This window comes from Chelonoidis abingdonii, chromosome 6, assembly GCF_003597395.2.
Source record: "Chelonoidis abingdonii isolate Lonesome George chromosome 6, CheloAbing_2.0, whole genome shotgun sequence".
Classification (NCBI taxonomy): domain Eukaryota; kingdom Metazoa; phylum Chordata; order Testudines; family Testudinidae; genus Chelonoidis; species Chelonoidis abingdonii.
Genome location: NC_133774.1, coordinates 102,338,404 through 102,364,270, shown reverse-complemented (window position 1 = coordinate 102,364,270; position 25,867 = coordinate 102,338,404). Strand labels below are relative to the sequence as shown.

Below are 25,867 nucleotides of genomic sequence, written 5' to 3'. Positions count from 1 at the left end.
GTCCCTCCCTCTCCACTCCCCTCCTCCAAGGACACTAGGGGAATGATTAAGAACTGGTTCAGAGGCAAGCAATATCGCCCTGAACCTACCCCAGAGAAGAAAAAGCGCGAGACCCAGAGAACAATACCGGCAATTTGCCACAGCAGGTAGCAACGTATCAGTGTTCTTTTGGTATGTTGCTCGTAAGTGATTATTGCTGTTATGGGGAGCGCTGACAATTCACAGAAAGGAAAGTGTTCACAGGGGAAATGTTGCTCATAAGCAACGGTTGCTCTTTCAAGATCTTGCTGCAAACTACTCTGCTTGTAGGTTATGAGTAAAGTTTTTCAAAGTACTACAGGTCAAATATGTTAAAGTATTTACATGCCTAAGATGCACACAGGCACCCAGTGGGATTTTCAGAAAAGCACTGATGCTTAACTCCTGCTGTAATCAATGGGAGTTACATATCTAGGTACTTCTGAAAATCCCATACATATCTGTCTGAATTCTTAGGTGCCTAAATATCTTTAACAATCTGGACCTAAAACCCATTTCTAAAAATGAATTAGGACACTAAATCAAGTCTCACTGATTTTCAGAGAGACTTAGGAGCTTTCGAAAATTGTACTCTACATCTTTCTCCCATTATATGGCTGTCTTGTCTATGTATGTCCCAATCCCACAAACTTTGACTTGACTTTACTGGGACTACTCACAGGTATGACGTTAAGCAGGCATTATTTGCCAGAGTGGGGCATTATATTATAAACTCTTCAAGGTATGGATCACCTATGTTTGTACAGTGCGTGGCAGAAAAGATGGTTACTCACCTTTGTAACTGTTGTTCTTCGAGAGGTGTTGCTCATACCCATTCCAATTAGGTGTGCGCACGCCGCGTGCACATTCGTTGGAAGATTTTTACCCTAGCAACACTCGGTGGGTCGGCTGAGTCGCCCCTTGGAGTGGCGCTGTTATGATGCTGGATATATACCCCTGCTGACCCAACGGCCCTTCAGTTCCTTCTTGCCATTTACTCTGACAGAGGGGAAGGAGGGCGGGTTTGGAATGGATATGAGCAACTCATCTCTAAGAACAACAGTTACAAAAGTGAGTAACAGTCTTTTCTTCTTCGAGTGCTTGCTCATATCGATTCCAATTAGGTGACTCCCAAGCCTTACCTAGGCGGTGGGATCAGAGTGAGATGTTGCAGAATGCAAAACTGCTGAGCCAAATGCTACATCATCTCTGGACTGTTGAACCAATGCGTAAAGTGAGGCAAAAGTGTGAATCGATGACCAGGTAGCTGCCCGACATATTTCCTGGATGGGAACATGGGCCAGGAAGGCGGCAGATGAAGCTTGAGCCCGAGTAGAATGGGCGGTGAGGTGGCTAGCCAGAACGTGAGCCAAATCATAGCATGTACGGATGCAGGATGTCATCCAAGATGAAATTTGTTGGGATGAGACTGGTAGGCCTTTTATCCGGTCTACCACAACTATAAAGAGCTGAAGTGACCTTCGGAAGGGTTTTGTTCTCTCGATATAAAAGGCAAGAGCCCTGCGAACGTCTAGGGTGTGCAGCTGTTGTTCCCAATGTGATGGGTGCAGTTTCGGGAAAAAGACTGGGAGGAAGATGTCTTGATTGACATGAAAGGTGGACACCACTTTAGGGGGGAAGGAGGGGTGTAGTTGCAGCTGTACCTTGTCCTTATGGAATACTGCATACAGGGGGTCTGCTGTCAAGGCCCGAAGCTCAGATATTCATCTTGCCGAAGTAATAGCGACGAGGAAGGCTGTCTTCCAGGAAAGGTACAGCAGTGAGCAGGCGGCCAGTGGTCCGAAAGAAGCACCCATAAGCTTGACTAGCACCAGGTTGAGATCCCAGGTAGGGGTCGGGCATCTGACTTGCGGGTACAAACATTCCAATCCCTTGAGGAACCTTGAAACTATGGGTGAGAGAAGATTGATAGGCCATATTCCCCTGGGTGGAAGGTGGAGATGGCTGCCAGATGCACTTTTATGGAAGAGACTGCTAGGCCCTGTTCTTTCAGGGACCAGAGGTAGTCCAGGACAGTAGGAACGGACACCTGCGTAGGGACTGAGTTAAGCTGAGCGCACCATCAGGGGAAACACTTCCACTTGGCCAGATATGTTATCCTAGTGGAAGGCTTCCTACTGCCCAAGAGCACCTGCTGGACCGAGGCAGAGCAATGCAACTCAGACTGGCTCAACCACGCAGCAACCATGCTGTGAGGTTAAGAGACTGCAGGTCCGGATGGTGAAGCCTGCCGAAGTCCTGTGTTATGAGATCCGGCCAGAGTGGCAGGGGAATAGGGTCTGCCACTGAGAGGTCGAACAACATGGTGTACCAGTGCTGCCTCAGCCACGCTGGAGCAATCAGGATCAGGTGGGCGCTGTCCCTGCGGAGCTTGAGTAAGACTCTGTGGATGAGCAGAAACGGTGGGAAGGCATAGAGTAGGTGCCTCTTCCAAGGGATCAGGAATGCATCTGAGAGGGAGCCCGGGGAGCATCCCTGGAAGGAGAAGAACACCTGGCATTTCCTGTTCTCTCGGGAGGGAAAGAGGTCTATGTGGGGAAACCCACACTTCCAGAAAACAGAATAGATGACATCCGGACGAATCGACCACTCGTGAGACAAGAAGGATCTGCTGAGGTGATCCGCCAGAGTGTTCTCGACTCTTGGGAGAAAAGACGCTACCAAATCGATCGAGTGGGCTATGCAAAAGTCCCAGAGGTGGATGGATTCTTGACAAAGGAGGGAGAAGCGTGTTCCGCCCTGCTCGTTTATGTAAAACATGGCCGTTGTGTTGTCCGTGAACACTGATACACAACGGCCTTGGAGATGCTCTCGAAACACCTGGCAGGCTAGACGGACCGCTCTCAGCTCTTGCACATTGATGTGCAAGGCCAGCTCTTAAGGCGACCAGAGGCCTTGAGCGCGAAGGCCCTCGAGGTGGGCACCTCAACCCAGAGATGACGCGTCCGTGGTTACGGGCATAGAGGGTTGCGGTGGGTGGAATGGCATCCCTGCACAGACTAGAGTGGGGTTTAGCCACCAGGTAGGGAGCCCAGAACCTTCCAGGGAACAGTGAGCAACGAGTCCAGGCTGTTTCTGCATGGTTGGTATACTAAAACAAGCCAGGTTTGAAAGGGACGGAGGCGAAGCCTCGCGTGCTTGGTCACGAAGGTGCAGGCAGCCATGTGACCTACTAGGCTGAGGCAGGTGCACATCGACGTTGTCGGGAAGGTTTGAAGACCTCGAATAACTGAAGTCGTTGCTTGAAAACGCGACTGCGGGAGAAAGGATCTGGCCAGATTGGAGTCCAGGATTGCCCCAATGAAGTCTATTCTCTGCGTGGGTGTCAGAGTAGACCTCTCTGTGTTGATCATCAGGCCTAGGCTCTCGAAGATGTCTTTGATGATGCGCAGGTTCTGCGACACTTGTAACTGGGAAGTCCCTCGAATGAGCCAATTGTCGAGATACGGGTAGACGTGTACCCGACAACGCCGGAGGGAGGTGGGGACTACAGCCATGCATTTTGTGAACACACGTGGAGCTGTAAAAAGGCCAAATGGAAGCACAGTGAACTGAAAGTGTTGATGGTTGACCACAAAACGGAGGTACCTTCTGTGTGGTGGGTAAATTGAGATGTGGAAATACGCATCCTTCATATCGAGGGCGGCATACCAGTCTCCCAGATCCAGGGACGGGATAATGGTCCCCAGGGTTACCATGTGGAACTTCAGCTTTATCATGAATTTGTTGAGTTCTCGCAGGTCTAGGATAGGTCGTAGACCTCCCTTTGCCTTGGGGATTAAGAAGTAGCGGGAATAAAATCCCTTGCCCCTCATGTCTTTTGGCACCTCCTCTATGGCTCCCATGGCTAGGAGTGACTGGACCTCTTGTAAGAGGAATTGCTCATGAGAGGGGTCCCTGAAGAGGGACAGGGAGGGAGAGTGGGAAGACGGGGTTGAAACAAACTGGAGGTAGTATCCCACTTCCACCGTGCGCAGGACCCAATGATCTGAAGTTAGCTGGGACCAGGCAGGGAGGAATTGTGAGAGGCGGTTGAAAAAGGGAGGAGAAGGATCCAGTAGAGCAACTGGTGGGGCGACCTAGGGCATCCCATCAAAAGTTCTACTTGGGCCCCGCTGGTGGTTTAGGGGGCGCCTGATTTTGACTTCCCTGAGGGCCAGACTGTTTCCAACGATTCCCTGCACCACACTTTCTACTAAAGTCCTGATGCGACCTAGGCGGGGCGTCAGGGTGGTGTGGCTGGGGCCGAAAGGTCCTGCTTTGGGTCACTGGCGTGTGCATACCCAGCGAGTGCATTATAACGTGATTATCCTTCAGACTTTGCAATCTGGGGTCAGTTTTATCTGAGAACAGGCCTTGGCCTTCGAAGGGCAAATCCTGAATAGTTTGTTGTAATTCAGAGGGAAGGCCTGATACCTGGAGCCAGGAGATACGCCTCATCGTCACCCCTGACGCTAGGGTTCTGGCTGCAGAGTCCGCTGCATCCAGAGAGGCTTGGAGGGAGGTTCTTGCTACCTTTTTACCCTCCTCAAGTAGGGCTGTAAATTCTTGACGGGATTCCTGGGGAAGACGCTCCGTAAACTTCCTCAAGGACACCCACGTGTTACAGTTATATCTATTTAGGAGGGCTTGTTGATTTGCCACCGTAAGTTGGAGACCCCCGGCCAAGTATATTTTGCGGCCTAGGAGGTCTATGCATCTAGCCTCCTTTGACTTAGGAGCCAGGGCTAGCTGGCCATGATGCTCCCTCTCGTTCACCGATTGCACCACTAAAGAGCAAGGAGATGGGTGAATGTAGAGATATTCATACCCCTTTGAGGGGACCATATATTTTCTCTCTACTCCCCTTGCTGTAGGTTAAATCAAGGCTGGGGATTGCCAAATGGTATCTGCATTAGCCTGTATGGTGCGGATAAATGGAAGAGCCACTCTAGTAGGTGCATTAGCCGATAGGATGTCCATGACAGGGTCCTCTATTTCAGGGACCTCCTCCACCTGTAAGTTCATATTCTGAGCCACTCGTCTCAAAAGGTCTTGATGGGCCCTGAGATCAATTGGTGGAGGCCCTGAGGAGGATGTTCCCGCCACCGCCTCGTCAGATGAGGAGGAGGAGGGGGAGGAGAGGCCCGGGACCAGGGGGTCCTGTGGGGCCTCCTGCACTTGAGGAGCGTCATCTGTGTCAGGTGGAACCTGGGTATCTGCAGATGGTATCGGAGCCTCATCTGTGCCCGGGGGGCGGGGGGGGGCAGCTTACTGTCGCCTCTGGTACCTGGTGTTCTGACGGGGCTGACCGTGGAGCCACTGATGGAGCACCTTGGTCCTGGTGATATGCCCACAGTGTCCAGAAGAACCAGTGATGAGGCCCTTGCTCGTGGCTCTGGCTCTCTGGGAATATGTGGCTGGGGACGTCAGAGTCACGCTCCTGAAGACAGGATGCGCTACCAGCCTGCGATGACACCGATCTGTGTCTCAATGGCCACGGCGGTGCCGACAGATCCTGGGAGGGCGCCACTGTTCTGGATGCTCGACCTCGGGGCGGTACCGAGGAGCGGTACCGGGAGCTATAACGGAACCATGAGCGAGACCAGGACTTTCTACCGTAGCGGTGCCGGGAGGTCGACCGGGATCTCGAGCCCTGTCGTCTGGAGTGACTGTGGGATACACGGTGCCAAAGGCGGTGCCATGAGTCGGATCGGTACCGGGAGTATCCGGCCAGCGAACGAGATGTCGAACAGTGCCGCGAGTGCGACCAGTACCGTGACGGAGAGCGGTGCCGGGACTGCAAGCGGGAGCGGGAACGGTGTGATCGAGAGCATCTGTGAGACCGTGATCTTGAACGACGTCTCTCTGTTGGACCAACGGAGGGCCGGTTTTCTGATGGATTCTCAGTACCGGAGCGGTCCGGGGCCAAAGGGGCACTCCTTACAGAAACGGTCTGTTGGGCGCTCGGTACTAACGCTGCAGGACTAAGTGCCGACTCAATGAGGAGCTGTTTCAATCGCAAGTCCCGCTCCTTCTTCGTCCTTGGTTTAAACAACTTGCAGATGCAGCACTTATCAGTAAAGTGGGATTCCCCTAGACACTTGAGGCAGGAGTCATGGGGATCCCCTATTGGCATCGGCTTTTGGCACGCTGAGCACGGTTTGAATCCCGGTGCCTTGGGCACGGGCCCGTACTGGGGTGGAGGAAAAGGGGCTAATCCCCAATCCCCCCTTAAACTATATACACTAACTATAAATACAACTAATACTAACTATAACTACAAAAACTTGAACTATACACACAATAAACAGCAAAGAACTACGAGTAGTTAGGGACATGGAGATCAGCAAAGCCGCACTCCACAGTTCCAACAACTGTCACAGGCAGTAAGAAGGAACTGAAGGGCCGTTGGGTCGGCAGGGGTATATATCCGGCGCCACAATGGCGCCACTCCAGGGGGGCGACCCAGCCGATCCACCGAGTGTTGCTAGAGTAAAAATCTTCCGACGAACGTGCAGGCAGCGCGCGCACACCTAATTGGAATCAATATGAGCAAGCACTCGAAGAAGAACTGATCTTGGTTGAATCTATAGGCATTACAGGAATGCAAACAAAGATAGCAAAAATCCATGCTCAAATACAGCTCCTATCTAAAATAACTGATGAATTTCATGTCAATAAGTATTTTCAATTATGAGCCACAATTGTGTGTAGTGTGAGGAGGCTGGGAATGAATGGTAGTAACTTTGTGATAGAATAAATTAATGTTGTCAGGGAATTTAGGATTGCTCCATAACTTAGGGTTGTTGCAGTGAAGTACAAGGGACCCTGCACATAGTGAACAATGGAAGGTTGTGCTCCACAAGGCACTCCTCCCCTCCCCCGAAGTTTAACTGCAAGACAAAAATATCACCTTTACTTGTCAAAAGTTTCTTTCATAAGCCTTGTCTAAGTAACGAGTCAGTTTCATAATCTTTAGTACACCTGCTTTTGGGAAAAGTGTCATATTATATCCTTACCTCCAGTTCAAGCTGGGAATGGAGGTTGATGAGCGTACTCCAATTTTTGACTTCTCCGGAAAACGACGACTTTGCTAAAAGCATAGGTACCGTTCTGTGACCAACTCCAGCTTCAAGAGTTACAATGACTGATTCAATTCTCATATTTAAAGTCTCCCCTGTGAGAACCAACTCAGCTGCTGTATTTTTATTTTCATTTTCATTTGACTTTTCAAGAAACCACATTTTTAAATTTTTTATATCTTTCTTATCCCATAGGTCTGGAGGAATTGGACTGATCTCTTCTTCTGAAGTCTCTGTAGTTGGAGAAAGTGCCGATGTAATAGTAATCACTGTATTTATGATAATGGGTGAAACCTATGAGGGGAAAAAAATTGATTATTCAGTGCTGTTGGGTATATGGAAAACAAGGAACTAAGTATATGGAGTATCAATAACCACTTTTTAAAGTAATCTCTTGAACTAACTAGTTACTGCTTTCACAGTTTCAAAATTATAATGAATATTTGTTACAGCACCTGGTTGTTTTCTTTTTGGGACTGACTCTCCCTCATTTTAGCACTCATATGCTTTACTTCTCTCTCCATACACTAAAGACAGTTCAGACTTGCTTTGGGGTTAAGCCATTCCCCTTCTGTCTGCCTTCCAGAACAGCTTTCAAATATGTGTAAGACTGAGACCTCTAGCTAGTAACCTCATAACAACATAACTATGTACAGAGATGTGGCAGACTGGGGAGAGTTCAAATCCAGAAAATAATTAAACAAGTCTTCCAGACCTTTTTCCCATTTCTAAATGGAATGTGGTGAGCAGTCTAGAGAAATAATCGGGAGGGGAAAAAAACAGTTATAGATGACAGAAAATGAGTTTCCCCTTTCTCAATGACAAGGCTTCTGTAGTTTACTTTGGGACTATTATTTCCTGCCAAGGGATGATTCGGTAGAATAAAAAACAGATCATACCTGTAGTACTGAATAAAGGCTTTGAAAAAAGACTAAGTAGAGCCTTGCAGATTTCTTTTGTGCTAGCCAATATCGCTCATCCCATAAAACTGGAGCGGAACTTTTTGCATGAGTTTTTAATCCCCTCTGAAATTGGCCTTCACAATGCCATGTAAGATGTTGGCAATTAGCATTTTTGCACTATTACAGATAACTTGAATAGCTTAATAAAAGAAACATTCCAGATACGAAAAACATGATTTTCTAAATTTGATTCAAGTAAGTCTCAACCACTTTTCTAGTGTCTTTTTTATTCCACCGTTTTTTTTCTTATGGCGTTGAGGACTCAGACAAAAAGGAAGACAACAAAAAGGAAGACAACAATCTCTTGGAAAGTGTGGAAAGTTACATTTACATTTACCTTTGTCAAGAAAAGTATGGGAATGAGGATGACAAACACTGTGGAAAACATAATAGTGCTTGTCTAAGACTGATATATCAGTGGTCCTTTGAGGTGAAATAATGGCCAGCACAAAACAGGTTTTTGACCGACAGATACTAGAGCGAAATCGAAGTCCAAAGAGGAGATTCAAGGGCCTTAAAAACCACAGAAAAATTCCAGGTTGGACAAATGAGCCACTTTGCTTGTTTTGACAGATAAGTAACACCAAGAAACCAGATGATGACCCAAGAGTGATTTAGAGGACCCCGCGTTTATGGTACTGTAATAACAAGGTCTTAGAGCATGTTTTCACAAAAAAATTGACTTTATTATTATTAAAAATACCATTTTTGTTAAAACTGAAATATTTCAGAAAAGCATGTCTGTTTTGATTACCAAAAAAATTTCAAAACAAGCACGTTTCTGAATTCTGAAATTGTTTCAGAATGTTTTATTTCACTTATACATTAGTTTTACAGAATATGCATTAGTACCACTGACATGTCATAATATAACATAGTAGTTGAAATATTCTATTTTTATTTTATTTTAAAAATCATTAAAGGAAACTGCTACTTAGAACTGATTGAAACATTTTATCTTCTTTCCTAGATAAAAACATCTTCTTGTTTATGTTGTCACAAAACAATGTCAAACTAAATTCTGAAAAGAACTTTTGGCATGTTCCAAAATGAAATTTCAAGCAGCTTTACCACACGTCGTGATTTCGCAATGGGGTTTCAAGCTCAGACTACAGCTGTCCACTAAGGATTACAATAACGTTCTTATGACTGTTTTCATAGAATTCAGGTTTTTGCCACTACTACAGAGATTCTCAAATTGTGATAAGTTCACTTGGAAGTAGTGTACTGTAACAGGGTGATCTCTCTCTTTCAAACGGTAGCGGAACCTGGGGCTAGCCAACCCCTAAATTCATGGCATAGTCCCTTCTGAAAAAACAGCTATTCAGGGGATCAGCAGATTAGCAGAAGAATGGAGGCCTGGTGTTAAATAAGCTTGCTACCTCCTTAATATGATAAACCCCAGCTGTCAGGTGACTCCCAAGAGAGGAGAAAGAGCAGAGAGCTGGGAGAAGATAATTACAGAGAAGCATAGATTCAGGAGGACAGGCTCCTGGAATGGGAACCAAAAAGGAGAGTGATGGGCTAGAGAGGCCTCCCTGAACAACAGCCCAGCTTCGAGAAGTATGGCTGTGGAATCCTGAAAACATAAAGAAGAAGCTGAATGTCCAGGGAACAGAGCAGGTGGTGAGTGGAAAAGGATCTCCAACAAGGCCAAGTCCTGCAATGAGACTGACAAAAACCCTGACTCAGGGGGAACTGTGAATCTGAAGCCTTGGAACATGGGTGAACTGGAGCTGAAGCTGCCTACTGCCCAGGTAAAGCCCCTTACTTCCAGTGATGATTTACCCCACCTCTCTATCTCCCACTCTGAGCCAACAACCCAAATGACAAAGGACAAAGCTGCAAAACAGCTTGATATTGTTTATCTAACAATAGTATATCAGGAAGAAGTCAAGAGACGGCTTTTCAACTAAAGGAAAAGTTCATAGAATGTATAAACAAAATAAATTCTTTTAATTGAAATTAGGGGCAAGGAGCAGTATCACTAATTTTGCTCAGTTTCTTACATGGTTTGATTTAGAAATTACAGTTAAAGAACAATTCTTGTTTTGAGAAGATTTGTCAAGATGTACAACAGCAGAATAAATTTTTAAACTGAGTTTATTGCAGGAAATGGTTGGAGTGAGAAAACAGTATCAAGCGTGTGCTCTGATGGAGCATGAGAAGTGACTAAAAATTGGCAGTGTTTTGACAAAAATTAAATAAGTGGTGTCCAATGCTAAATTTACTCACTGAAATATTCACTGCAAGGCACTAGTTACCAAAAACATCTCTGTTAATCAGAAAGTTGTTCAGGATCCTACTGTAAAGGTGGTCACTTTTATTCAACCATGAGCACTGAACTCACATTTGCTTTTCAATTATGTGCAAAGAAATGGGAAGTGCTAATCCGTGGGAAGGTGCTGACTTGTCTCTCTGAACTCCATTCAGAGGCACAAATTTTCCTCAATGATTTTAGTTTTGAATGTGCTGATTGCTTTCGGATAAATTACAGCTGTCAAGACTAGCCTATTAAGTTGACTTGTTGTGTGTGTCAAACTGAATGCCAGCTTACAGAGAATGAAAATTATACTTTTTAATGTTTACAACAAATCAAGAGCAATCATAAAGAAAATGCAGCATGAAAAGAAGAAGAGAACCTGCCAATGACTCCCAGCTTTGGAAAGTTTCCTCACTGAAAATTACTTGAAAATTCATCATGATCTTACTACTGAACATAAGAGAACACTGCCTTAATTTGGTTACCACGTTTAATGAATACTTTTCTGACAGTGTAACAAATGAGAATCAGATCAGGGATTCATTTTCAATACAAGGTACCCTGTCAAAGGAAAAGGAAAAGTTGATTGAACTGTCATGTGATGGTGGACTCAAACTCATTAAAATGCAGCTCAGGGACTTTTGGATGAAAAGAAGAAAGGATTTTAGCCTGATTCTGGACAGAGATTTGGAATTTTTGATGTCCTTCAGCATTATGTAGCTTTGCAAGACTAAATTTTTTGCTCTGGTTGCCATTAAAAACAAGTAAAGGATGAATCTCAGTGTAGGACTGGATCGTCAGTTGAAGCTCCCCAACATCTTACCTGACATAAAGCAACTATGTTCTATGAAGCAAAAATACCGTTAAAATTGTCTCAGAGCTACTCAAAATGTTTTGCATTTTCTTCATTTACATTTTGTAAAAAGGTAAGCATAGTGAAGTTTGGCTTGTGTTCAACTATATTCCTGATAAGAACTGAAATTTGATAAATTAAAAAGCCATGCCACTGATTTGCTTCCATGACATACCAAAATATATCAAGATGTCATTTAACACATTTTTTTCTTATAATCTAAGTAACACAAAGACTAATTGTCATTACTTCTTCACTGTGCTTTTTGATTCACTGTCTCAAAACCCAGATGATTAAAATAGATGCTATAATCTAACACAAGGGTAGGCAGCCTTTCAGAAGTGGTATGCCGAGTCTTCATTTATTCACTCTTATTTAAGGTTTCGTGTGCCAGTAATAATACATTTTAACGTTTTTAGAAGATCTCTTTCTATAAGTCTATAATATATAACTAAACTATTGTTGTATGTAAAGTAAATAAAGGTTTTTAAAATGTTTAAGAAAATTCATTTAAAATTCAATTAAAATGCAGAGCCCCCCGGACCGGTGGCCAGGACCCGGGCAGTGTGAGTGCCACTGAAAATCAGCTCCTTTGCCACCTTCGGCACCCGTGCCATAGGTTGCCTACCCCTGATCTAACATTTTAGGCTTCCTTAGGCATCTGAGTCCAGAAATACTTAAGTCTAGTAAGGCCTAAAACAAATGCGTACAAAAAGGATAAATTTGCAGATGGTACCTCTTTTTTTAAGAAGGTGGTTCATGAAGTAACAAAGTTTGGTAACCACTTCTCTAACAGAAGTCTTGAATTTTTTTTAGCATGGACTGAGGGTGAGAATGGTTAGAGTGAGGAAAGAAGTATATGGCCCAACCTGGAGTAACCCCCGTTTTATTATCAGGCTCAAGTAATGCTTCCTGTTACAAGAGGTCCAAACTTTTAATGGATGATGTGATAGGCACTGTGTGTGTTTCACTAAGTTTGAGAATCATGGCTGCCTTCACCATCTGACAACTGCGCTTATTGTTTCCTCCCACTTATCTTCTGCTTCTCAGATGTGGTAAGGGTAGCAGTTGCATGATGAGATAAATGTACTCAGTTTGGCCAACATTAGTGTAAGATCATTCACTCCAAGTGCCCTTTGGTTTGCTTCCCATACGAAAAAGAGCTTTGCTGTGGCATTTTTTCTGAATGTGAATAGATCCACCTAATGATTGCTGAAATTCTGAGACATTATCTAGAATATTTCTTGTTATTTATTTTAACACAGCTTACAACCATCATGCTGCCCAAACCAGAAGTCCTCTGTGCACGTTTCCAAAGTGTATGGAAATGGGGATGGAATGCAGAAAGCAAACCAGACAAGCCACCTAAACAGTGACCAGTGTATTATGTAATGGTTACAGTAGGATCATTTGCATAACTGAGATTACGTCAAGTGATTCCATTCCACAATGGTACTGTATCACTGAAAATTAACACAACTGCAGCATGTCATTTGTCAACCCAGAAAATTCTCCCACTGAGGCACAGGTGATCAACGTGGCTCTCTAAAATATATACACAGGAACCAAATCTGAGTGAGGCATGACTGTAGTACGCTTAAAACAAGAGCAGGAAAAAAAATGTAATTTCTAATAACTTAGTGGCATGGCTAAATCTTTCTTTTCACAAGCAACTATACCTTGTGGAAATAGGGTGATTTTTGTCCAAACCTATCACAGGAGTCACCATATTCCATATAAAAATGAGATGACATTACTGCAATACATGTGAAAGGCTTTTTCTTCTTTTGTTTGAATATAGTAAGTCACAGGAGATGCAAGACTACGAAATGTGTTAAGACTGTGTTAATTTTAGTTACATCAAAATTTTAAAACAAAACCAATAACTTTAAAAGCGAGTGAGGGGGGGAGGAGGAGGAGGAGGAGGAGGAGGAGGAAGACAGGACAGAAAACTACATTTTAACTTACCTTTAGTGTTAAGGATTTAATTGATAGGTCAGCCATTTGTGGATTAGTACCTGACTGCACCATTTTGAAGAAGAAATCACAAGGCTGCAATACCTGAATAAGAAAGAATTCATGGTCAACTCTAACAATATATAGTAACTGAAGTAAAAATACATGCTTAGCTAGAAAAATAGCTCCTCTAAAATGCCATTAGGAAGATTTAAGGGAAAGAATTACTAGTGATAATTCTGGTGGCTCTTTAAAATGAAAAAACTTGACTCTTAATATTAGCATTCCTTCTGCTATGAGAGAAACAAAAGCAAATGGAGCAAACAATATTTCAGCCATACTAGACTGTTACTCACTCAATATCAAAAGTGAATGATAGGGGAAAAGTACCCATTCTTATCAGAAAATGTCCATTCTTCGAGTAGTAAGATCCACAGAGCCATTACAATGGTCCTTCAGCCTGCTTGCCACTTGGGGTCAGAATCACACTTGTCAGCTGGTCTGCCCTGCCCTTTATCTCCTTGGTTGGTGGCAGGAAGAGAGTGAAGGAGCATGTGTGGGTCAACAGACACTACTCTATATTATATAACTACTTGACTCTATAACTTGATTTGAACTGCTGGCCTTCTCCTCAAAGGATGAAGAATTCCCTTTGTAGTTTGTGCATCTACAGAAGTCTATGACCTTGTCTTTTTGCATTGATTTGTCGTGCTGCACTCGGACTGTGAGCAGGAGAATCTGATTATCCCCCACACTCTAGTGTATTCTGCAAGGGTGAACAGTGAAACAGAGCTGATTTGATTATTCATTTATTTCTCCTTTGGAAGTCTGTCCCCATAAAAAATGGTTACTTACCATCTTTAAGACACGGCTGCAGACCGCTCAGGTGTGTATGCAACCAGTGCACTGAAGCCAGAGAACTTGGCTTGGTAGCACCCGCTGGGACAGTGCTTGTACCCTCTGGCCCATGTAGCCCCTCCCAAGGCTATATAAGGGCAGCACTGCTCTGACCCCCCACTCAGTTCCTTCACATTAGACTCCAAGGCTGGAGATTCCAATGCAGAGTGGACAGAGGGCGAGTCATGGAGGACAGGTCTGCACCCACATCTTGAGGAACAACAGTGAAAATACAGGTAATTAATTTTTTTCTTCTTTGCATGGTTGAAGATATGTATTCCACTCAGGTGACTCATAAGCAGATCCAGCAGTCAGTAAGGTTCAGAGTCTATGTAAACAATGCCTGCATAACTGACTCCCCAAAGTTTGCATGTGACCTATATGCTGAAGTAATAGCATAATCTTTGGTTAAAATATGCAGTGAAGACCATGCAGCAGCCCTGCAAATATCTAACACTGAAACATTGTTGACAAATATGATCAATGTCCCTTGGACTCTTGTTGAATGAACCTATAAATGTCCGCCAGGGCATAGTTTGAGCTACTCCATACACTGTAGTAATACAGGAAGTTCTCTACCTGGAAATAGTCTGTGCAGAAAGCAGCTGATCTTTCATCTGATCTGCACAGTGGACAAAAAGTCAAGGTGATGAATGAAATGGTTTAGTCCTTTCAAGATAGAATGTCAAGCACCGCCTCAGATCTAATGTATGGATATGCTGATCACCCGCATTTCAGTGCAGCTTAGGAAAGAATAAAGGCCAGTAAATAACTTGATTAAGGAGAAATTGTGAAACCACCGTGGACAAAATCTTTGAATGTAGTCTTAAGGACACTTTGTCTTTGAATAACTGAATAAATGGAAATTCTGCCATTATGGTTTGTAATTTGCTGAGACTTCTTGCAGATATTATAGCCATAAGAAAAGCTGTTTGTTGGGAATAGAAGAACAATGAGCAGGTTGCCATGAGATCAAATGGAGGACCCATGAGGGCAGCCAGCACAGTATTTAGGTCCCTCAACAGGATAATTTCCTTCACAGGTGGAAAGAGGTGGATAACACCTTTTAGAAATCTCACTACCATGGAGTTTAAGAAAATTGACTTTTCTTGGATTGAATGAAGGAACAACTGAGACTGCTGCCAAGTGAACCCTCAATGAGTTAAAAGCCATACCAGAGGACTTCAAATGTAACAGGTGGCCCACAACGTCCTGAACATGAGCGGACATGAGTTGAGCTCCCTTTGATATTGACCACACTGAAAAATGTTTCCATTTAGCCCAATAAGTAGATCTAGTAGATGGTTTTCTACTATTAAGCAGGATCCTGTGTACTGCTTCCATGCATTGTTCTTCCTAATCAAACAACATACCACCCAGAGCATGAAGTACTGGATGAACAACATGGCCATGGTACTGAGTCAGCAGGTGAGGAAGGAGAGTAAGATCTGGGACATCAAACAGACAGACTGAGAAGGTCAGAGAACCAACATCATCCTGGCCCACCTGGCCAACCACAATAAATATCAGTCTGGCATGGTCCATCTTCAAGTTTGAGGATAACCTGAGAAGCAAGAGGGATTGAGGAAAGGCATCCATCAGGTCTGTTCCCCAGTTCAGATGGAAGGCATCAGCTAGAGACCCTAAACTAGGTCCTGCTCGGGAACAAAACTGACAGCACTAGTTTTGCTTTGCTGAAAAAAGGTCAACCTAAGGAATGGTCGATTCCCTGAATATGGACTTTACCCCACAGCTGTTTAGAGACCACTAGTGGTTGTCAGCGAAAGTCCTGCTGAGATGACAGCACAGCACAGTAGCCAGCAAACAGAGCTGTAAATAGGGGAGTTTCAGGGGGAGTTTACAGGGGAGACTTAGAGACCTAGGGAGAGGAACGAACAGGCTAGTGAAGGGAGTGGGTTATGGTCTGCCAGTGTTCTGGTGCCTGTTGGGGGTTTGTTTTGGTTTTTGTTTTCTGGACTAACAGGTTTTAGGCGGGAAGGCTATGACTGACACAGAGGCAGCAGTGAAAGAAACGATGAGGATGACTGGATGTGGAAGCTGCGGCATGTATATGATCCTGGAGGGGATACCAGAAAAGAGTTTTGTCTGCATGAAGTGTCGCCTGATAGAGCTGATGGAAGAAAAGATCCGAGGACTGGAGACGCAGGTTGAAACTCTGGTAGAGTTTAGAAGGAAGTCCGAGCAGATGATGGAGCAAAGATATGAGGAGGCTGAAGGGATAAGCTCAGACTTGCAGATGGAAGCAAGACCAAAGAATTCTGAGGAGAGACTGCTGGGTGAGGAAAGTGGTCGGTGGAAGCATGTGACTAAGGCCAGGTCTACACTGTGACTTTAAATCGGTTTAATGGCCGATATACCGATTTAACGCTGTATCCGTTCACACGACGTCGTCATTAATATCGAGTTAAACGGCTCCTTAAATCGATTTCGGAACTCCTCCCAAACGAGAGGAGTAGCGCTAAATTCGATAGTGATAACTCGGATTAGGGCCAAATATGAGCCCCAGGAGGATACAGGGATGGGTTGCAGAGGATTGCAAGGGTGAATAGAAAATCGAGAGGACTTGCAGCCAGTGGAAGCAGGGATAGACCAGAGAATCACACTGTCACCAGGAAAAGGCAGGTCTACGTGATTGGGACTCCTTACTGAGAAGAATAGACAGGCCTGTAACTAGAGCTGATCCAGGAGAACAGAAGGGTGTGCTGTCTGCCAGGTGCTAAGATACGGGATGTGGACCTGAGGCTGAAAAGGATCCTAACGGGAGCAGGAAAGAATCCGTTGATTGTCCTTCATGTGGGAACGAATGATACGGCTAGATTCTCGCTGGAACGTATCAAGGGAGACTATGCCAGACTGGGAAGACGCTTAAGGAAATCGAGGCTCAGGTGATCTTCAGTGGGATTCTGCCTGTTCCTAGAGAAGGGCAACAAAGGTGTGACAAGATTATGATTATGCGATCAACAGATGGCTCAGGCAGTGGTGCTATAAGGAGGGCTTTGGGATGTATGGGCCACTGGGAAGCATTCATGGACAGAGGACTGTTCTCTCAGGATGGACTTCACCTGAGTAAGGAGGGAAATAGACTTCTAGGATGGAGGCTCGCCCAACTGATTAAGAGAGCTTTAAACTAGGAATTGGGGGAGATGGTTGGGAGATGTCCAGGTAATCTCCACGCCGAATTTAACATTGAGAGGGAAGAAAACAAAGTAAGAAAGGATACAGCTGTGGGCAGAAGAATGGACATAAGGAGGAAGGGTAGTGTAGATACCAGTCTAATAGGTGATACTGGTGGTAGAATGTCTGTGCCTAACCAGGTAAAGAATGTCAGTGAAGCCAAACGGCAAAAATTAAGATGTCTGTACACTAATGCGAGGAGCCTAGGTAACAAAATGGAGGAACTAGAGCTACTGGTGCAGGAAGTGAAACCGATATTATAGGGATAACAGAAACATGGTGGAATAGTAGTCATGACTGGAGTACAGGTATTGAAGGCTATGTGCTGTTTAGGAAAGACAGAAATAAAGGCAAAGGTGGTGGAGTAGCATTGTATATCAATGATGAGGTAACTGTAAAGAAATAAGAAGTGATGGAATGGATAAGACAGAGTCTGTCTGGGCAAAAATCACATTGGGAAAGAAAGCTACTAGAGCCTCCCTGAGATAGTGCTTGGGTGTGCTACAGACCGCCGGATCTGATTTGGATATGGATAGAGACCTCTTTAATGTTTTTAATGAAGTAAACACTAATGGGAATTGTGTGATCATGGGAGACTTTAACTTCCCAGATATAGACTGGAGGACAAGTGCTAGTAAAATAATAGGGCTCAGATTTTTCTGGATGTGATAGCTGATGGATTTCTTCACCAAGTAGTTGAAGAACCAACAAGAGGGGATGCCATTTTAGATTTGGTTTTGGTGAGTAGTGAGGACCTCATAGAAGAAATGGTTGTAGGGGACAACCTTGGTTCGAGTGATCATGAGCTAATTCAGTTCAAACTAGATGGAAGGATAAACAAAAATAGATCTGGACTAGGGTTTTTTTATTTCAAAAGGGCTAACTTTAAAGAATTAAGGAAATTAGTTAGGGAAGTGGATTGGACTGAAGAACTTGTGGATCTAAAGGCAGAGGAGGCTGGAATTACTTCAAGTCAAAGTTGCAGAAACTATCAGAAGCCTGCATCCCAAGAAAGGGGAAAAAAATCATAGGCAGGAGTTGTAGACCAAGCTGGATGAGCAAGCATCTCAGAGAGGTGATTAAGAAAAAGCAGAAAGCCTACAAGGAGTGGAAGATGGGCGGGATTAGCAAGGAAAGCTACCTTATTGAGGTCAGAACATGTAGGGATAAAGTGAGAAAGGCTAAAAGCCATGTAGAGTTGGACCTTGCAAAGGGAATTAAAACCAATAGTAAAAGGTTCTATAGCCATATAAATAAGAAGAAAACAAAGAAAGAAGAAGTGGGACCGCTAAACACTGAGGATGGAATGGAGGTTAAGGATAATCTAGGCATGGCCCAATATCTAAACAATACTTTGCCTCAGTCTTTAATGAGGCTAATGAGGAGCTTAGGGATAATGGAGGATGACAAATGGGAATGAGGATATGGAGGTAGATATTACCACATCCGAGGTAGAAGCCAAACTCGAACAGCTTAATGGGACAAAATCAGAGGGCCCAGATAATCTTCATCCAAGAATATTAAAGGAACTGGCACATGAAATTGCAAGCCCATTAGCAAGAATTTTTAATGAATCAGTAAACTCAGGGGTTGTACCGTACGACTGGAGAATTGCTAACATAGTTCCTATTTTTAGAAAGGGAAAAAAAGTGATCCGAGTAACTATAGGCCTGTTAGTTTGACATCTGTAGTATATAAGGTCTTGGAAAAAATTTTGAAGGAGAAAGTAGTTAAGGACATTGAGGTCAATGGTAATTGGGACAAAATACAACATGGTTTTACAAAAGGTAGATCGTTGTGCCAAACCAACCTGATCTCCTTCTTTGAGAAGGTAACAGATTTTTTAGACAAAGGAAATGCAGTGGATCTAATTTACCTCGATTTCAGTAAGGCATTTGACACGGTTCCACATGGGGAATTATTAGTTAAATTGGAAAAGATGGGGATCAATATGAAAATTGAAAGGTGGATAAGGAACTGGTTAAAGGGGAGACTACAACGGGTCATACTGAAAGGTGAACTGTCAGGCTGGAAGGAGGTTACTAGTGGAGTTCCTCAGGGATCAGTTTTGGGACCAATCTTATTTAACCTTTTTTATTACTGACCTTGGCACAAAAAGTGGGGAATGTGCTAATAAAGTTTGCGGATGACACAAAGCTGGGAGGTATTGCTAACACAGAGAAGGACCGGGATATCATACAGGAAGATCTGGATGACTTGTAAACTGGAGTAATAGTAATAGGATGAAATTTAATAGTGAAAAGTGCAAGGTCATGCATTTAGGGATTAATAACAAGAATTTTAGTTATAAATTGGGGACACATCAGTTGGAAGTAACAGAGGAGGAGAAGGACCTCGAGTATTGGTTGATCACAGGATGACTATGAGCCGCCAATGTGATATGGCCGTTAAAAAAGCTAATGCAGTTTTAGGATGCATCAGGCAAGTATTTCCAGCAAAGATAAGGAGGTGTTAGTACCGTTATACAAGCACTGGTGAGACCTCATCTGGAATACTGTGTGCAGTTCTGGTCTCCCATGTTTAAGAAGGATGAATTCAAACTGGAACAGGTTCAGAGAGAGGCTACTAGGATGATCCGAGGAATGGAAAACCTGTCTTATGAAAGGAGACTCAAAGAGCTTGGCTTGTTAGCCTAACCAAAAGAAGGTTGAGGGGGGATATGATTGCTCTTTATAAATATATCAGAGGGATTAATATTAGGGAGGGGAGGAATTATTTAAGCTTAGTACCAATGTGGACACAAGAACAAATGGATATAAACTGGACACTAGGAAGTTTAGACTTGAAATTAGACAAGGTTTCTAACCATTAGAGGAGTGAAGTTCTGGAACAGCCTTCCAAGGGGAGTAGTGGGGGCAAAAGACATATCTGGCTTTAAGACTAAGCTTGATAAGTTTATGGAGGGGATGGTATGATGGGATAGCCTAATTTTGGCAATTAATTTGCAATTGATCTTTGATTATCAGCAGGTAAGTATGCCCAGTGGTCTGTGATGGGATGTTAGATGGGTGGGATCTGAGTTACTATAGAGAATTCTTTCCTGGGTGCTGGCAGGTAAGTCTTGCCCACATGCTCAGGGTTTAACTGATCACCATATTTGGGTTCGGGAAGGAATTTTCCTCCAGGGCAGATTGGCAGAGGCCCTGGAGGTTTTTCGCCTTCCTCTGCAGCATGGGGCACGGGTCACTTGCTGGAGGATTCTCTGCAGCTTGAAGTCTTCAAACTACAATTTGAGGACTTCAATAACTCAGACATAGGCTAAGGGTTTGCTACAGAAGTGGACAGGTGAGATTGTGTGGCCTGCGTTGTGCAGGCGGTCAGACTAGATGATCATAATGGTCCCTTCTGACCTTAAAGTCTATGAGTCTATGAACTGGTTTTGAGAGTTGGAAAGTGTGCCGCTGTGGGTATTATGTCTTCCTTGACATAGAAGTCCCAAAACTTTGTTTCCTGACAAAGCTCCTTGCTTGTTCACATAATATATTATGGTGGTATCCTTGGTGAGTATGTGAACCATTGCTCTCTTGGTCAGATCCCAGAAGGCACAGCCCCATGCACCGTAAATGTCAGATATTGATACAGAACAATTATTCCCATTCCAAGCACAAACCCTAAACCTTTAATGTTCCTAAATGTGCTCCCCAACCTATTATGGAGGCAACAGTGATTATATTTCTGGTTGGCAGAGGACACGCAAAGGGAACACCTTGGCAACATTGTTCCATTTTGCTTACCCCTGAAGAGAATACAATATCTCTAGAGATACTCAGACAAGCCTGTCAAATGACTGGCAGCTTAGGTGATAGGCTAGTTTCAGTCATGACTGAAAAGGATGAAGGCGCAATCTCACATGCTGAACCATGTAAGTGCATGTGGCCATACATGCTAGTAACTTCAGGTACGCATGGACCGCGGTCAAAGAATGAGATTGCAGATCCAGACAAATGCAATAAATTCCCTGGAATTGCTCATATGAGAGAAAAGGCCTCAAATTCATGAAGTGTAGTAAGGCTCCAATGAGCTTGATATTTTGAGTTGTAGTCAACAGGACACTGCTTTGTTCAAAATCAATCACAGTCGATCAAAGAAGTTCAGCGTGAACTGGACACGACTGAGGATTTGGCCCTTGGATCTACCTCTCACTAGCCATACTTTAGGTATGAGAAGACATGAATTCCCCTCATTCTGAGATAAGCACTTACCACCATCATGCATTTGGTAAATATGCCTGGGGCTGGTGATGGGACAAACGGGAGAACCATGTACTGATAGTGTTGGCAGGAAACAATGAATCTCAGCAACTTTCTGTGGCCTGGGAAAAATTGACACAGGGAACTAGGCATCCTGAAGACTGAGAGCAACAAATCAGGCATTGTGATTCAATGCAGGAAGAACAGTAAGCCAAGGTAACCATGTGGAATCTCAAATACTTGATGTGTTTATTGAAATCAGGGAGATCGCAGGTAGGTTTCACCCTTCCTTGGACATGGGGATCAGGAAGTACCAGAGTAGAATTCCTTTCCCTGAAGAAAAGGAGGACCCTCCTGCATAGCTCCCAGAGCACACAAAGCCTGGAAGTGCTGAAGAAGCAAAAGCTCGTGAGAAGGGTCCCTGAAAAGGCTTGGGTTGGGGAGGACAGAGAGAACTATTGCATAACCCAATCCCACAGTGCTCAGCACCCATCTGTCTGTAGTTAGTGCATCCCCAGACACTGTAAAATTGAGACAGCCTGTTCCCAAACTGAGGAGCCAAGGTTGAAACATTCACAACTGGTACACTGCTCTCATCTTAAAAGTATGTAAAAGCAGCAGAGAATCCTGTGGCACCTTATAGACTAACAGACATATTGGAGCGTGAGCTTTTGTGGGTGAATACCCACTTCCTCAGACGCAGGTAGTGGAAATTTCCAGGGGCAGGTAATCATATATGCTAGCAGCAAGCTAAGATAACGAGGTTAGTTCAATCAGGGAGGATGGCCCTGTTCTAGCAGTAGAGTGTGAAAACCAAGGGAGGAGAAACTGGTTCTGGTAATTGGGCAAGCCATTCACAGTGCTGTTTTCAGTCCAGAGCTAGATTGGCGTGTCAATGTTTCGAAGTGATCTGAAGCTCAGCAGTTTCTCTTTGAAGTCTGGTCCTGAAGTTTGTGGCTGTAGGGATGCCACCTTAACGAGCTGCTATAGGTGTTGTTCGCGGGGAAGCCGTTGAAGTCTCTCCTACCAGGTGTTTGTGTGTTATATTGCCATTCCTGAATCTGATTTGTGTCCATTTAATCCTTTTCCGTTAGTTGAGGCGCAGTTAGCCGATGCCCCATAGCATTGGAGCAATTGCTGGCATATGAGGCGTATGATAGCTAGTGAATCTCGATGTGTAGTGATGGATAATCGTCATGTATGGCGTGATCTGGTAGACCTGATCGAGCCGGATGCTCGCGCTGGTACGCTAGATATCGTGGTGCAAGTATGGCAGCGAGTTTTCCAGCGTGTTCTGCGATGAACTTGGCCACTCAGCTAGGTGCAGTTAACATACAATAGGTTCACGGTTGCCAGACTAGCTGGTTAACATCACAACTCCCGCGTTTCAAGGTTTGGATCCAGGTTGTCTGTGCGTACGGCACGCATTGGGCCTGCCACCCCATAGCATCCTGTTGAACGCTCTCTCTCGGCCTCTCCTCCAGCTCTATGCTCGTATCCCGCGCTATGGCGTCGCTCTTGACTACATGTGCATTTAGGCTGACGATGATTTACGCGAGGCTTGGTATCGTGACATGGCCACCAATGCGACATGGATGCCGTGGTAGTTTCTTCTCTTGAGACACTTGTCTATGCAGCTAAGAGCTTTGCGTGTACCCGTCCTGTCATCGTGTCTGCATACTGTTATCTAACTTACCCGAGCGGCCATAAGCTCCCAACTATGAGATTTTTTGGATCCTCAAGGTGTAAGCGATCATCTGTCTGAGCGTGACGGTGACACGTAAACGCGCCCAACTCGAGAGAGTGGCGTCATGTTGAGAAAGGGTAGTTCCCTAGATCATCCTGCGGATCGAGCTTGGCTGTAGACAAGTGAGAGTCATGTGATCAAGGGTGGCTGAGATACGAAAGGCTGGAGGCGATGCAGGTATGCATAGTGGTCCCTGCATTAGGTTTTCGATTATAGCGAGTAGATAGGTGTTAATGTTCCCATCAGCGTATTTGCACCTGCCGTGTCTTAGAAGAGAGTGAGACCTGCCCAGTGTTTGTAGATTGGTCCAGAGCTGCAGGTTGATGCTGGTGGTCGGATCACTGTTGATATCTTATGGTTGGATTCTCTCCTTCCCATGGATTTCAGAATGATGAAGATTGTCATCAAGTTAGCGTAGGTAGAGAAGGGGCGTGAGTGCGACAAGAGCTGAGGAAGCGTTTTCCCAGCGCCATAACAAATATGTGGCGGTACTTGTGGGCCATGCGGCCTGCCGCTAGCTAGTCCACTGATCCTGTGAATATACATTGTCATCAAACTTTAATAGTTGTGTGGAGTTATAAAGGCACAGGAGTATCCTCTCTTGCAGCCAGTTGTGCGTGGCATCGATCCGGGATTACTGTTCCTGAACAGCTTTGTTCTTCCATCTGTGTGTGGGATGTTTGTTAGAGAGCCTCACATCCTATGGGGTAGGGATGGTGTGTTTCCTGGGAGGGCACCAAATGCATTGTCGTTTCCTCCACGGAAATCTAGTGGGTGTCACGGAGAGATAGCTGAAGTGCTGGTGGCATAGCACATCCACCAATGTAATATATGCCATCATATGCCAGCAATGCCCCTCTGGGAGTGCTGGTGGCATAGCACGTCCACCAATGTAATATACGCCATCATATGCCAGCAATGCCCCTCTGCTAATGCCGCTCCAATACATCTGTTAGTCTATAAGGTGCCATAGGATTCTCTGCTGCTTTTACAGATCCAGACTAACACGGCTACCCCTCTGATACATAAAAGTATGGTTGACTAAAAGTAGACCCAGAAGATGAACTTCTCTGTGATTTATGTCCTCTTCTGGGAAAGTCTTGCTGCCTAGCAGGATAGGATGAGGGCAAATATATCGCTGAGTGCTATATTTCTGGTGCTGTTGTGACCCTCAAAGTGACACTCTGTGGCCTCAGTGTAAACCTCAATGACTATACAGTAGCTCGGAAGTCCTTAAAACATGTAAAGTCTTGTCAGTTTTCTCAGAAAACAAAAAATGACAAACAGTAAGTCCTTTATGATCTGCTGGTCTCATTTGCTGTGGGCAGACTCAGGGAACTTGATGTTTACCTGTTCTGTTCATTTCCTCTGAGGCACCTGGCATTGGCCACCGCTGAAAGACAGGATACTGGGCTGGATGGACCTTTGGTCTGACCCACTACAGCCATTTGTATGTTCTTATGTACTATGAGGTGACGCGAGAAAAGACACCCAAAACCTTGCATGGAAACATAACTCTTGTTGCTATGTTTAGCTCTGGGCGTTATAGATGCTAGGTGTACTGCACGCAGATTTTTCAGGCTCCAATATTGCTTCACTTAGAGGGAAAGCCAGTCTCCCAGGAACTGAGAACTGAAGAACATCACTAACTTAGGGGTGTCCTCTTGAACACACCCAGCCTGAACACCCAATGACAATGCTGTTTGTCTCAAAAGGTCCTGATATGATTTTAAACCCCCTGGTACTGTAGAAGAGAACACAGGCAGTATAGGATCGTCTGATGAAGAGGAAGAAGAGAGAGGCAGAACTACTGGACTCTTGTCTGGTAATACATTTGACTGAATGAAAGGATTAAGTTGCACCTGGTTAGAGGGAACCCTCTTGACTTGTGGCTATAGCATAGGTGACCTAGGCAGAGAGACCACCGAAGGAACAGTTAATCTAGCCCTAGAATGAGCAGATGATTGAGACCTTGCTACATCCCAGGGATTTCAAAGAGGCTACTCTGCACAGAGGCATAGCGTTGGTGGTCAGTAGGAGCTAGGCCAGGAAGCTTCATCCCTATTACGGGAGCCGCAATGATCCCATCACCGATACTGATGCCCGGGGTCCTGACAATTTCCAAGAACAGTACCGTGAAGGTGAAGGAGATATTTCCACACTTGAACCTGAAGACCCTTCCAAGTAGTCTGGCGGTAATGGAGGAGCCACTTCAGGTGAAGCCAATCAACAACCTGCACCATCCACAGTCCAACATGCTGGCCTCATTAGCTCTGATGATGGTACAGTTGAAGACACTTTGAGTACCAGTAAAGGCATCATAAACATACTCAGTACCAAAGCAGGCACTGGAACTGAAGATGTAGACTCTGTTGGAATTGTTGTTGGTACCAAAGACAGCATTTGCGCTGGCAGTCCTTCAGCACCAATCAGGAAGCTGACTGTACCCCAGGGCCCTGGGTCTGAGGTGGCGTGGACAAGTCAGCCATCAAGCCAACAGGTGCCAAGGATACAGAAGACAAAGCCACCATTTTCTAGTGTCCTTGAGTAAAAACCTGTCTGTTCCTGACACCCCACAACAAATGTACTGGTACCTGATTCATCAGTGATTTGGAGACCACTGTTGTTGGTACCAGATGAAACAGAAATCCCCGAGGCAGTACCAAAGTCTCATTGATGA

General features: G+C 44.7%; 1 protein-coding gene across 4 annotated transcripts in view; it reads right to left on the bottom strand.

Annotated features, from left to right (window-relative positions):
* The window catches only part of VPS13A (vacuolar protein sorting 13 homolog A), a 339,425-nt gene that overhangs the window by 138,371 nt on the left and 175,187 nt on the right, over positions 1-25,867 (bottom strand). For all 4 annotated transcript variants that reach the window (XM_032790455.2, XM_032790457.2, XM_075067294.1 and 1 more), the window contains 2 exons: positions 13,150-13,242; positions 7,041-7,397 (listed from right to left, as the gene is read on the bottom strand). In XM_032790455.2, coding sequence (XP_032646346.1) covers positions 7,041-7,397; positions 13,150-13,242 — 450 coding nt within the window. The remainder of the gene's footprint in view (positions 1-7,040; positions 7,398-13,149; positions 13,243-25,867) is intronic.